This window comes from Anoplopoma fimbria, chromosome 11, assembly GCF_027596085.1.
Source record: "Anoplopoma fimbria isolate UVic2021 breed Golden Eagle Sablefish chromosome 11, Afim_UVic_2022, whole genome shotgun sequence".
Classification (NCBI taxonomy): domain Eukaryota; kingdom Metazoa; phylum Chordata; class Actinopteri; order Perciformes; family Anoplopomatidae; genus Anoplopoma; species Anoplopoma fimbria.
Genome location: NC_072459.1, coordinates 23,448,266 through 23,460,707, shown reverse-complemented (window position 1 = coordinate 23,460,707; position 12,442 = coordinate 23,448,266). Strand labels below are relative to the sequence as shown.

At 42.0% G+C, this 12,442-nt stretch overlaps 1 protein-coding gene across 1 annotated transcript; it reads left to right on the top strand.

The window, feature by feature from the left end:
• Positions 1-393: 393 nt before the first annotated feature.
• zmp:0000000896 (caspase recruitment domain-containing protein 10) lies at positions 394-12,111 on the top strand. Its single transcript, XM_054608213.1, is given in 25 exon segments — positions 394-472; positions 2,392-2,634; positions 4,020-4,157; positions 4,817-5,003; positions 5,493-5,631; positions 5,914-6,129; positions 6,324-6,443; positions 6,574-6,699; positions 6,839-7,018; positions 7,105-7,209; positions 7,561-7,597; positions 7,687-7,736; positions 7,841-7,923; positions 8,022-8,068; positions 8,247-8,304; positions 8,306-8,365; positions 8,925-9,102; positions 9,366-9,489; positions 9,614-9,854; positions 10,008-10,074; positions 10,205-10,307; positions 10,455-10,613; positions 10,730-10,842; positions 10,961-11,076; positions 11,335-12,111. Coding segments are annotated over 25 exon segments (3,105 nt in total). The 5' UTR covers positions 394-465; the 3' UTR covers positions 11,543-12,111.
• Positions 12,112-12,442: the final 331 nt, after the last annotated feature.

Below are 12,442 nucleotides of genomic sequence, written 5' to 3'. Positions count from 1 at the left end.
AGGAGTACCTGTGAGTAAAGTACCTGTGAGTAAAGGAGTACCTGTGAGTAAAGGAGTACCTGTGAGTAAAGGAGTACCTGTGAGTAAAGGAGTACCTGTGAGTAAAGGAGTACCTGTGAGTAAAGGAGTACCTGTGAGTAAAGGAGTACCTGTGAGTAAAGGAGTACCTGTGAGTAAAGGAGTACCTGTGAGTAAAGGAGTACCTGTGTGTAAAGGAGTACCTGTGTGTAAAGGAGTAAAGGAGTACCTGTGAGTAAAGGAGTACCTGTGAGTAAAGGAGTACCTGTGAGTAAAGGAGTACCTGTGAGTAAAGGAGTACCTGTGAGTAAAGGAGTACCTGTGAGTAAAGGAGTACCTGTGAGTAAAGGAGTACCTGTGATCGCACTGCTCAGTTTCACTTCTGACGCGTCTCTGGACGTGGAGGACGTGTTTCGTCTCATCTTCAGATTCAAGGACGTTTGAGACATGAGTGGTAAGCCAACATTTCAGCTGTTTTACGAGTCGGTTGTTAACTAGTAGCAATGTGCTGTAGCCGTGTCTGTAATCAGTGATACGGTCTCAGGTCCGGCTGCCAGTTTACTGGTTTGGGAAATAGACAAATATTCAAATATAGCATTTTCAACTCCCACATTGCTATAATCTACCACATTATGGAATACCAATTGCTATATCATGTCATTGATCTGTTTCTCTAGATGTCGTTTTTTTTGCTAAACTAACTTATATTAACATATACATATTTTCATTCTTGTCCAATACAAAATTGTATCTCATTTTTATGAAAAGCTTATCTCAAAATTTTCCAAACCTTCCCACATTATATATAAACGGCCTTTTGGAGATGAATAAATCCAATAACAAAAGTATTTTTGATGGAATATTTTTGAATATCTTATCAGCAGATAATACATGTGTAGTTTTGTGTTATTCTTTGATTTTGTATTGTTTTCCCTTCATTTTGCAGTGCAGATGTTTGTTTTGTTTTTTGTTTATTTTTATTTTTTATAAATAAATTTAGCAGGTTGTATTCATTTCTGTTTTTAGAAAAGACAATGATAGATACAGGATAGTATTGGGTGAGTGTTTTCTACTGCTTGGAGAACGATGTCTCAGTAGATGTGTTTATGAGTAATGACTGAGATTCCAGAACAACCAGACCTGCCTCGACCTGCCTGTTAGCTAGGATCGGTCTGATCAGCTGCTCAGAGCAGTAGGCCTCACTCTCATTGTTGGTAAATATCACTGAGGGTAAACACTAATATATCATTTTCATGATGACTTATCAATAGGTACCCATCACAAGTTATCAGAGCCTAGAGCCAAAAACCGCAAAGCATTACAGACTGCAGTGAGATGTGAAAGAAGCTGGACCTCTCTGTGGTTATAGACTGCATTTGTTAAACCAACAGAAATGAGACATGGGGTTCTGCCTGTTAAAACAACACAGCTTTCAGGCTCGTGTTGTTAGAGTGTGCCTTGTTCAGCAATTTCTCACTGGATTTGGAAGGCTGGCAAAAGCTTTCCCTCCCTTGCATCACTGATAACAAAATCAACCGTTCTGTTATTATTATCATTATGACACAAGGAAAGAAAATAACTTAACAGTAAGTGTGATTACACACACTATGTTACTGTTTTTAACACACTCCTGTAGCAGCAGGGTTATTCACTTTCTCTCATTGTCTCCTCCACTGTGTGAAATGAATGGGACTGAGGAAGCTTTTGTCCCCTGGTTTGTTTTTAGGTGTGCAATATGAGTCACGCTTGTATTTTTCATTCCTGCAGTCTGAGACTGACCCACAAAGTGTCCCTCCCACTACAGTTTATGACCCACGTAACAGCATACTCTAACTGCTGCTGATATATTAACTCACATTAGAGAAATATAACTTTTAGTTCATTCATCATGCAAATGCTTATTGGCTTTCAGCTAATCAAGTTGTCCTCCTTAAACCAAACACCTTTATCTTCTCCCCGTGTGGGAACTGACCTAAAGTTAAATGTTCATCTGTCAGTCTTGTATTTTGTAGGAGTAAATCCCCCTCGGCATTCCTTACAAGATTTCCAGTAAGGGGCTTCAACTCACATGTTTTCTTCTGATCTCTTATCTTTGCGCTGAAAAGCAGACAGACTGTGATTTTTTAGAAACCACAGTGCAATGACCCACTTTGATGGCTGAGATTTGAGTGATAAGTGTTTTCAGTAAATCTGGCCCTCAGGCTGAATTGTGGCGGTCAAATGAGACATGGTCGAAAGTAGCAAAAACATTTATGGAGACACAGAATGATTGCAAGATTTGTTTTTTATATCTTTTTTGTGTCTATCATTGCACAATCGTTTTACAGTACTCAAACTTCCTGAACTGCTTGTAAATTTTCCGGTCTCTTGCAGGTGTCACAGTTTGGACAGAGGATGGGGACATGGCTCAGGAGGAGGTACGGTCTTCTCCCTCCTGGTCAGGGGAGCGCTGTGAGGAGCTTTGGGATCGGGTGGAGGGGGTTCGGCACAAGCTCACACGCATCCTCAACCCGGCCAAACTCACCCCGTATCTGCGGCAGTGCAAGGTCATCGACGAGCAGGATGAAGACGAGGTGCTCAACTCAACGCAGTATCCGCTGCGCATCAGCAAGGCCGGTGAGAGGAGGAAAAATTAATTTGAAAACATGGATACATCTACAGTGGAACACCAGCCATATAGCTAGAGTGAACACCTGAAGCAAAAGCGTCAGGTTTATTGGTTTTTTCTGACATGACATAAAAGGCCATGCAGCTGGTTGTGCGTACGTTACCCATCAGCAAAGTAGTTTCAGATCATGAAACTGCGATATGAAAGTTAACTTTTAGAGATTTGAAACTCACAGTAGAAGATACTGGGGCGGCTGTGGCGTAGTGGAGAGCAAGGTAGTTCTCCAATCAGAGGATCGGTGGTTCGATACCCGGCGGTTCGATACCCGGCTTCGGCAGTCGATGTGTCCTTGGGCAAGACACTTAACCCCAAGTTGCTCCTGAAGGCCATCGGTGTGGACTGGATGTGAATGAATGTTAGTTAGAGTCTGATGGTGGCACCTTGATGGTAGCCTGTCATCAGTGTGTGAATGGGTGAATGATATGTAACATACTACTGACTGTAAGTCGCTTTGGATAAAAGCGTCTGCTAAATGACTGTAATGTAATACTATGAGTCTTTTTGTAATGGTATATTGAACCTATTAAAAAAGGAAGCTACTATGAGGTATGAGGGGAAAGAGACAGCTCAACAGGAAGTTGGTTATTGTGGTTGATTTTGTAGTCTATACTTCTTGGAGTCATGACTCATTCAAATCTGAATCTAATACACATATTTTCACCGTGACTTGAGGATTGTATTATCTCCTATGCAAATAAACGTCCATAACTCAACCTAGAAATCTTAGAAAAATTGGAACAGAGGACAAGCAGTAAAGTAACATTGATCATTTATAAAAAAAAGAATAATTTCTTACATATCTGTCATATTTTTACGAGACATGCTTTGAAAATTGAAAGCAATATAGTCCATACAGTGTGGTTCTTTTGTAAAACTTTCCACATTATGTGTGAGTGGTTGGGTAGCAGGTTGTCAGAGAGGAAAAGGTGGGTAGAGATAAATGTTGCAGTGAGCAAAACAGGCAGGAACTAAGGAGAGAGTAAGATGAAAGACTAAGCTAAGTAAAGGTAAGTGTTAGGCTGACAGATTGGGGAGTGAAAGAAGATAAAGGTGAAGACGAGGACCTGAGCTCCCAGTTCATATCACTGTGGTTTAATTTCCAGTGGGTTAGCTCATGCTCATGTTTGAAATACCTATGTAACTTCAGTGTAAATGGCACTGACATCAAAGAGGTAGCAATTTTGAGGTGAGGCTGCTTCAGCTTTGATAGTTTACAAGAGCAAAATGGCGACATGAGCTTGTATCAGTTTATTGACATTGTGCCTGGGATAGTGATTAATCACACGTTGTTACAGTTTTTCAGATTTAGTTTTATTCTCTTTTTGTTGAACAGGTCGCTTGCTGGACATTCTGCGTGGTCAGGGCCAGCGCGGTCTTCAAGCATTCATGGAATCACTGGAGTTTTACCACCCGGACCAGTACACACAGCTGACCGGAGAGCAGCCCACACAGCGATGCTCCCTCATACTGGGTAAGGCGGGTTTCTCGGCATGTCGAGGATCGCAGAGGTGTAGACTCAAATATCTTAATTTGGAATGAGAATTTTCAGGTATATACTTTGAATGAAAAGACACTGTATCTAATCGGAAATAGAATATATAAAATAGACTTCATCACAAATATTTCAGGCCCAAAACTCAAAGTTTAGGACTCAAAACTTGATTGTCATCATGAGACTTAAATCTGATTAAAAAAAAACAACTTAGCCCCACTTGTTGTGTAAAAAAGGGTCTTTGGCACATAGTAAACACACTACATGCATGCTAACTTTTGATAAGCTAACTAAGGGTATATTTGAATGTTACATGGCCAGCAAACAAACTTGACATATGAACACATAAAAAAATGTGTTATCTAGAAGATAAGTAGGCTGCTCTCTGCACAGTTGAGCACACAATGTGTTTTTCTTATGACGCTTAAGAGTATCTTATGCAATGAAGGGCATGTTAAACAAGCAGAATATAATGAAAGGTCTTTGGTCTCTTGGTAGGTTTCAACTTTCACAAAGCATACACAAGGTTTCAGTGTTCATTAAAACAAGCCACTCTCTGCATGTTAGTTTACCCTCTCCAAACACATTAACCAGTTGTACCCTTGACCCATGACCTCCACCTGTTTTTTACCCCCCAGATGAGGAGGGTCCGGAGGGTTTGACCCAGTTCCTGCTTTTGGAGGTGCGTAAACTGAGGGAGCAGCTTCGAAACAGCCGCATGTGTGAGCGACGCCTGTCTCAGCGCTGCCGGATGGCTGAGGATGAACGCAGCCGCGCCGAACGCAAAGCTCAGGAGTTGCGTCAGGACAGACTGCAGCTAGAGAGGTTTGTCTCACTTTGTGGGTAGCTGGGTTTATCCCTATAACTTTGCATCCTGCCTTTATCAGGCTGTGAAAAAACAATCTTGTCCCAGAGAATGATCGCTAGATTAATGGGTGAGATATTAATCATGAAAGCAGCTTTCTCTGACAGTTGAGCCAGGTAATTTCTCTTATTGATGGCGTCAAACGAGCAGTGAGAGGTAACATTCTATAGAAAGCTTACCAGCTGGTTTTTGAGATTTTAAAATCTTCACTTTGTTTGGGCCAAATCTCCGGCAGCGTAGAGACTGAGACTCCATTTGAGAGGGTAAATAAACAAATATGAGTGAATCTGTAGTTTATAATAGTAATATTTCTTCATTAAGCTTCAGTGAGTAGAATACAACTACAATGAATCCATGAATGAGTAATGGTTCTGGTTTACCTGGTGTTGCACACAAATTAATCAATGAGAAAAAGAGGATGTGCTCACTGGATGATTTGTGATCCTCAGGCTGCGTCAGGACTGGGAATCTGGGAGTCGTGAGCTGGGCAAGCTGAAGGACAGGCACCTGGAGCAGGCTGTGAAGTACTCCAGGGCCCTGGAGGAGCAAGGCAAGGCCTCCACCCGTGAGAGAGACCTACTGATGCAGGTAGGTTGGTTGGGAGCAGCATATGTAAAAAATAAAACTGCACAGTGTATCATCTTAGGAGGTTAAAGAGAGTGTATGTTTTATTCACAACAAATCATAGAACTCAAAGATACTGATACCATGGAGTTGTCGAACACAAGACTTTTACTGGCCCTCATAAGATGAGTCATTCCCTATCTCCCACCACATTCCTCAGACGATCCTCACTCTAAAAACAGCTGTTACTTGCTGCAGAAATGGCAGGGTATGTCTTTATGGCTGCTTTGCTTGGTCTCCATTCAGGTAGAGGAGCTGAAGTCCAGGTTGACAGAGGCAGACAAACAAGCAATCAATCCTGCAGGGAACACCATTTCAGCAAAGAGAAACAGTCTGCTGTCCACTGGAATAAATGGTTCTCCACCTGCTTTGCCAGAAAAGCCGCTGCACCGTACTGAAGTTCACAAAGCTGAGAATACAGGAAGTCAGATGAGGAACGCAGCTCTTGGCTCTGGAGTCATAGTATGTTTTCAAATCTACAACGTTTATCGTCTGAAAGCACATTTTCTATTTCTTTTTGTGCCAGGATCAATCACACTGCTTTTTCTTCATAATTTGTCCTTCAAGACAAAGATTTAGCATGCTTTTTTCTAGTGGTGTTTATAAAGATGCAGTGTTTTATATTGTCAACATGTGCTTTCTGTTGTTGACCTCAGGCTCTGATGGATATCCTGCAGCAGGACCGCAGGGAGGCAGCAGAGCAGAGGCATGAGCTCTATGATATCATAACCAGATTACAAGGAGAGCTCCAGGGCAATGAGGAGCACTCGGACAAGGTGCCACAAATTATCTTTAACATTATATTGTTTTTACTCTGTTAAAAAAGTTTGATGTACTGCCAAAGTTGGTGTTTAATGTTTTTTCCTGCCTTTGAATAGAGGTAGTAATGGTAAAGTGCTTTTTTAGCTGGAGTCGCAGTGCGAGCAGCTGCAGCTGAAGGTGAGAACTCTCCAGCTGGACTGGGAGACCGAACAGAAGAGGAGCATGTCCTATTTCAACCAGATCATGGAGCTGGAAAAGGAGAGAGACCAGGTCAGTGTGAATGGAAGACCAACACAGTCTCTCGCCAACTTTTATCAAGGCACATTGGTAGTTGGTTGTATTGCAGGTGGACTAGTCTCGACAGTTATCACACCACGCAAACTTTTTTCTTTTTTTATCTTTTCACCAGGCTCTCCATAGTCGGGACAGCCTGCAGTTGGAGTATACCGACTGTCTGCTGGATAAGAACCGTCTGCGTAAGCGCATTGCAGAGCTGCAGGCCAACCTCGAGCAGCAGCAGAGGGAGCTGGAGAGAGAGAGGGAGAGGAGCCGGGAGCAAATGGAACAGAGCAGCCCCGGTCTGCACTGTGTGAGTTCACGTAGCAAGTTAGGAGTACAGCACTGTCTTCCCACATAACCACACAACACTTTATATAATCCCCTGTGTCCCCTCAGTCCAACCTGTCCCTGTGCAGTGAGGACCAGTGCTACGGCCCCTGCTGTTCCCTTGGTCTGGACCTGAGACCCCAGGCCAATGGCACCCGCCTTCAGCTACGAAAGGTCAGAGCTTGCTTCCACAACTATGATCTTACTCGCATTCACAGTAATAGTAGAGTCACCGTCATCAATTGATGATTTTAATGCAGTGTAACTACTTCTTTATTTACTGTTCACACAACTGCTTTGGAGACTGCAGCAACATGTTTTCTCACATTGTCTTTGCGGCATGCGTGGAATGTAGCTTTTGGACTGCAAAGTAAATTTCTTCAGCTGGACTAGGATCTTACTACTGTCTAGAGTTTCAGACATTTTAGTAGATTCTTATGCAACTCTCAGCATGTTAGTACCTGCACAATACCTCTATAGCTGTGAGGTCATACTATATTTTTACTTAACTTCTCTGTGCCACAGAGGCCCTCAGGTGGCCATGCCAGTGAAAACTCAGAAGGTAAGTTGTGTGCACTGACACCTGAAAAATATTTTTCTATAATTTTGTACAGAGCACTTGTGCTTAAGTACTTTATTTCTCCTCCACAGATTCTCGCTCCAACTCAGAGGAGAATCTCCTCTCGTCGGTGAGTACCACAGCTCTGCTCATTAACAAACACAGGAACAAAAGAACAAAAGAGACAAAGAATGAATGAGAGAGAATCAGTATATTTTGTATTCGCCTCTCTTCCCTCAGACAGAGGACAATGAAAAAGAAATAAATCGACTCTCCACATTTACCTTCCCACCGTGTATGAACTCCATCAACCGACGATTCAACACTGAGTGAGTTAATCAGTCCCACATAACAATACACAATATCAGGCTATTCTAACTAGTTTGATTTAATTCTTATTAACGTCCCTTTTTTCTGCTCTCAATAGGTTGGACTTGGAATCGTGGGGCAGCGATGAGAATGATAACATTACAGGTATATTTGTTTCGGTCATGTTTCGGTTTAAAAAAACCATTATTCATGTGGGAAAAAACTAACTTAAAACGTTAAATGATTGTCAGGGATTTTGAGTAATTTGGCATCAATTCTGGTTTTGCTGCCTTTGCATGTAGTACATTGTGACAAAAGTTACGAGGCTCTGTGGTATTTTTAGGAGAGCAGAGTGAACCTTCTTTGTGGGATTCATGGAGCTCCCTACACTCTCATCTCTTCCCCTGACCTGGTCAACCTGCCTACAGTATCTTCACACCAACCCAATCCCAGTGTTTCCAGGTACAACATCAGGGATTTAATGCCTGTCAATGACAGCCACTAGAAATATCGTTAAAGCATATGACATACAGTATGTGATGGCTTTGTGCTGTATAACCAATGTCACTAATACGCTGCTCGCAGCAACATCTAACAGCTTAATAGATAATAATGTTTTTTCTTTTGATATTTTATCAAGGTAGGGTGTGAGTATTGGCCACATAGTTCTTATATGACTGTAACACAACCGTACGACCTGAATCTTGTTTGTGGAATCCTCAAAATGAAACCCCCAAATAATTTCTAGCAGATACAGTTTAACAGAGCTTAGTGTTTAACATCATTAGTATTTGGGTCCAACGACTTTAAAGGGTTTAATAATGTAAGTGCAAATATTCATAAAACATACAACATGTGGATGAAAGACAATTCATGAAGCACAGAACAAGCATAACAGTTAACCTTTAAATTACATAAAGCTAATCGACTAGTGGAGTTGCACTTCTCTTTGACAACTCTTTGCCTCATGTACATGTCACCCCATCCTAATCTAATGCTGCCCCTCCCTGCCATCTCTCAGGACATCCTCTAGCTCCCCGTCCTCAAGCCCCCCCATCTCACCAAAGCACGGGAGAGCCAGTCTAGCTGAAGATATTACGATAGTCGGAGGAAACCAAACAGGGATCTTCGTCAGCCACGTGAGAGCTGGTTCACCAGCTGAACTATGCGGACTGAGCGAGGGCAGTGAGCTGCTGGAGGTGTGTGTGTGTGTGTGTGTGTGTGTGTGTGTGTGTGTGTGTGTGTGTGTGTGTGTGTGTGTGTGTGTGCGTGTCTGTATAGTGCATAAATCATGTGTGAGCATTGTGTGTATATACATGCTTCATAAAGAGAAAGAGGGCTTCATATATTGCTTATATATGTATTTTTGGGACAAATGCACATTACAGATTTGCCTACAAATGTTGATTTTTATAAACAAGCTCTTTGATTGAACGTGCACATTTCACTTTATGTTGTCCAGCTGGAGAAGGTTCTGTTTGGCGGGGGCAGTGTGCTGCTGGGCCAGTGCACTGCTGAGGTAGCCCACTTTTCTCTGCAGTGGTGGGCTGAGCCTTCAACGCTCAAACACCGGAGCAACCCAGAGGGTGAGTCCGTTTTTTGTAGGAGATTTAACGTAAAAACAGTAATACGGTATTCTTGAAACAACTGTTCATTCATATCACAGACAGATGAGACTAAGCCCCCCCCCCTTCTGTTTCCTGTCCCCAGCATACTCCAAGCTGTCCTCCCAGCTCTCGTTGCCTACTTTTATGGGGGCTGACTCCTTCTATGTGCGTGTCAATCTCAGCATGGAGCCTCACGGTGACCCGCCGTCTCTGGGAGTGTCCTGTGATGACATTATACATGTCACAGACACAAAATACAATGGAAAATACAATTGGCACTGTTCCCTGGTGGACCTAAACACAGCTAAGCCCCTGCAGGCGGGAACCATGCCCAACTACAACAGGTACGCCAGTTTGACCTTGATTTTTGTCTGCAACTTCATTTTTATTCTGGCTATTGAGAATTTTACAGTAGTATTATATTACACTGTAAGTACCGCCCTCTTAATTACGCCAGACTTAGAGTGTAGATGACCAATATATATTTTCCATCTCAGGGCACAACAGTTGTTACTTGTTAGGCTACGAAAAATGGCCATGGAGCAAAAGGACTTCAAGAGGAAGGTCAGTCTGCTCATATTGAAATGACATGAACAGCAGGTTCCTCTTCAGTCACTGTGCTAAACCAAACTGTTACATAACTGGCTACACACGACTACCAGATGTTTATTTTTCTCCATTTTCCGACATGTAGTTCTTGAAGAAAGCATCTGGACGTGTGCGACTGGTCAAGGCAGTGGACCCCAGTTGCCGTGGGATTAGTTCCACACAGCAGGTCCTTTACACACTCAACAAACGTAAGATACAGCCACAGTGTTCATAGAATGCAACACCAAATCTATGTGATACATTTGTTTTCTTTTTTCAGTAACACTTTCTTTTTTTTTTTTTTTTTTTTACAAGCTGTGCATTAATGTTACCTTCATGTGTGCCTGTCCCCTCAGGTCATGAGGAGCACTTGATCCCGTACAGTTTAGTGCAGCCGGTGCAGGTTCAGACTAAGCGGGCGGTCATCTTCTCCCCCTCTATTCTCTCCCGTGGTCTCATAGAGAGGCTGCTGCAACCAGCAGAGTCTGGTTTGAACTTTGACACCTGCCCACCAGGTATGCGCACAGCACACACACTTATTCACGTCCCAAACAATGATAGACTTGCAGAACAAAAAGGTTGATAATTCCTCACAGTTTTCCCTTTTTCTTATGTTTCCTGTGGTTTACAGAGCCGATCCAGGCTTTAGAGAGACGAGACAAGAGAGTGTTCCTGTTGGATCCCTGCAGTCCGGAGACGGCTCTGGGAATACGGCTGCAGTCAATACAGGACGTCATCAGCCAGGTAATTAAAAAAAAATGGTTGAATTAATCTCAATGCAAAGTAAGAAGAGTGTTTCATTTTGCTAATGATAACGAATGTTCGATGTCATGCATTATCCAAATCTCCCTCTTTGTCTCAGGACAAGCACTGTCTGCTGGAGCTGGGGCTTTCCAGTGTTGAGGGCTTATTGAGACAGAAGGTGTACCCTATCGTCATCCATATCCGCCCTAAAAACAAAAAGCACAAGAAGCTGAGGTGAGTGCGCACTTATTTGCTTGGCAAGTACAGTAAATTCAGTGTAAGTACGTGTCAGATCAAAGCAGCATGATGGTACATCCATCAGGCTCGTACAGGTTCACCCGAACTTCACACCATTCACATTGTAGGGTAAATAAGCATTTTGTAATGGCATTTTGTGTGGTATTTTCTTACAATACAGATATACAATAAGTTTTGTTTTTTTAAGAACCCAAAGTTTTTCCACTAACTTGCTGCATATGACACTTGAAATAGGAAGTTTTTTCCACGGTGTGGGGAGGACAGACTAATGGAGGAGGTGTGCCTCGCAGAGGAGCTGCAGCTGGAGTCACTGCCCCTGCTCCACTACACCCTGGAGCCCAGTGCATGGAGCTGTACTGGTGAGCTGATGGCAGCCATACGTAATGCCATCAACAGCCAGCAGAGGACAGTGGCATGGATCGAACTGGATAGGCTGCAGTAGATGGGAGAAACTGAATATTTCATTTCATTATACAAACTACAACATAGAATCTCTTGGCTTTGAATCCAGAATTCAAATTCTCGAATCTAAATAATTCTCATCTATGTAGCCAAGCTGGACTTGTTACAGTGGGAGATTGGGAAAAAAAATGTAAAAATATAACTCTGTAGCTAGTTGTTTTTATCAACAGGAATTATGCCTTGTTACTTTTTTCTATTCAGACAGTCGTATTACATAACTTGCACAAGGGGGCCATTTTTAAGGCATTTTGGTCACTGGGTATTCAGTTATATTGTGAGTGGAAATGTAAGCTGTGAGGGCACAAAGAAGGATAAAATAGGTGAAGGGGATTGTAGTATGTTGTAAGTAGGGGAATAGTGGACGGTGCTAATCTTCTTATTCAAGTTCTGTATTTGGAGTAAATGCTGTGTTCTTTTAGGGCCGACATAATGTTGGAGATGTAAACCAATTAAACAGGTCACACTTAAAAGTATCACATTGACATAACTGTAATTATATAAACAGATTTTAACGAGAAAAACTAAATTTGAGGCCATTTTTAGGTGTGATGTGTATGACTGGAAGTCAGCAAGCGCTGCATTTTGTATTTACACTCCACTCTACTAAAGAAGCTGTAGTTCACTTGGACAAAATGGCCTTGTTTTGTACTGCAAAAATAAATGTATATGAAAATAATTGATGTCTTTTATGTTCAATTATACAACAGACTTGATCTAATTGTTGATGTTATTATTGAAATATTACATCATTGTAGCAGTGCAGTACATTCTGTGACGAAATAATAGACTACTGATAATCTGAAACACATAAAATATACCAAGTAATTTAAAACAAAAACAATTCCACTTATCTACCTTGACTATTTTTTTTTTTAAATTA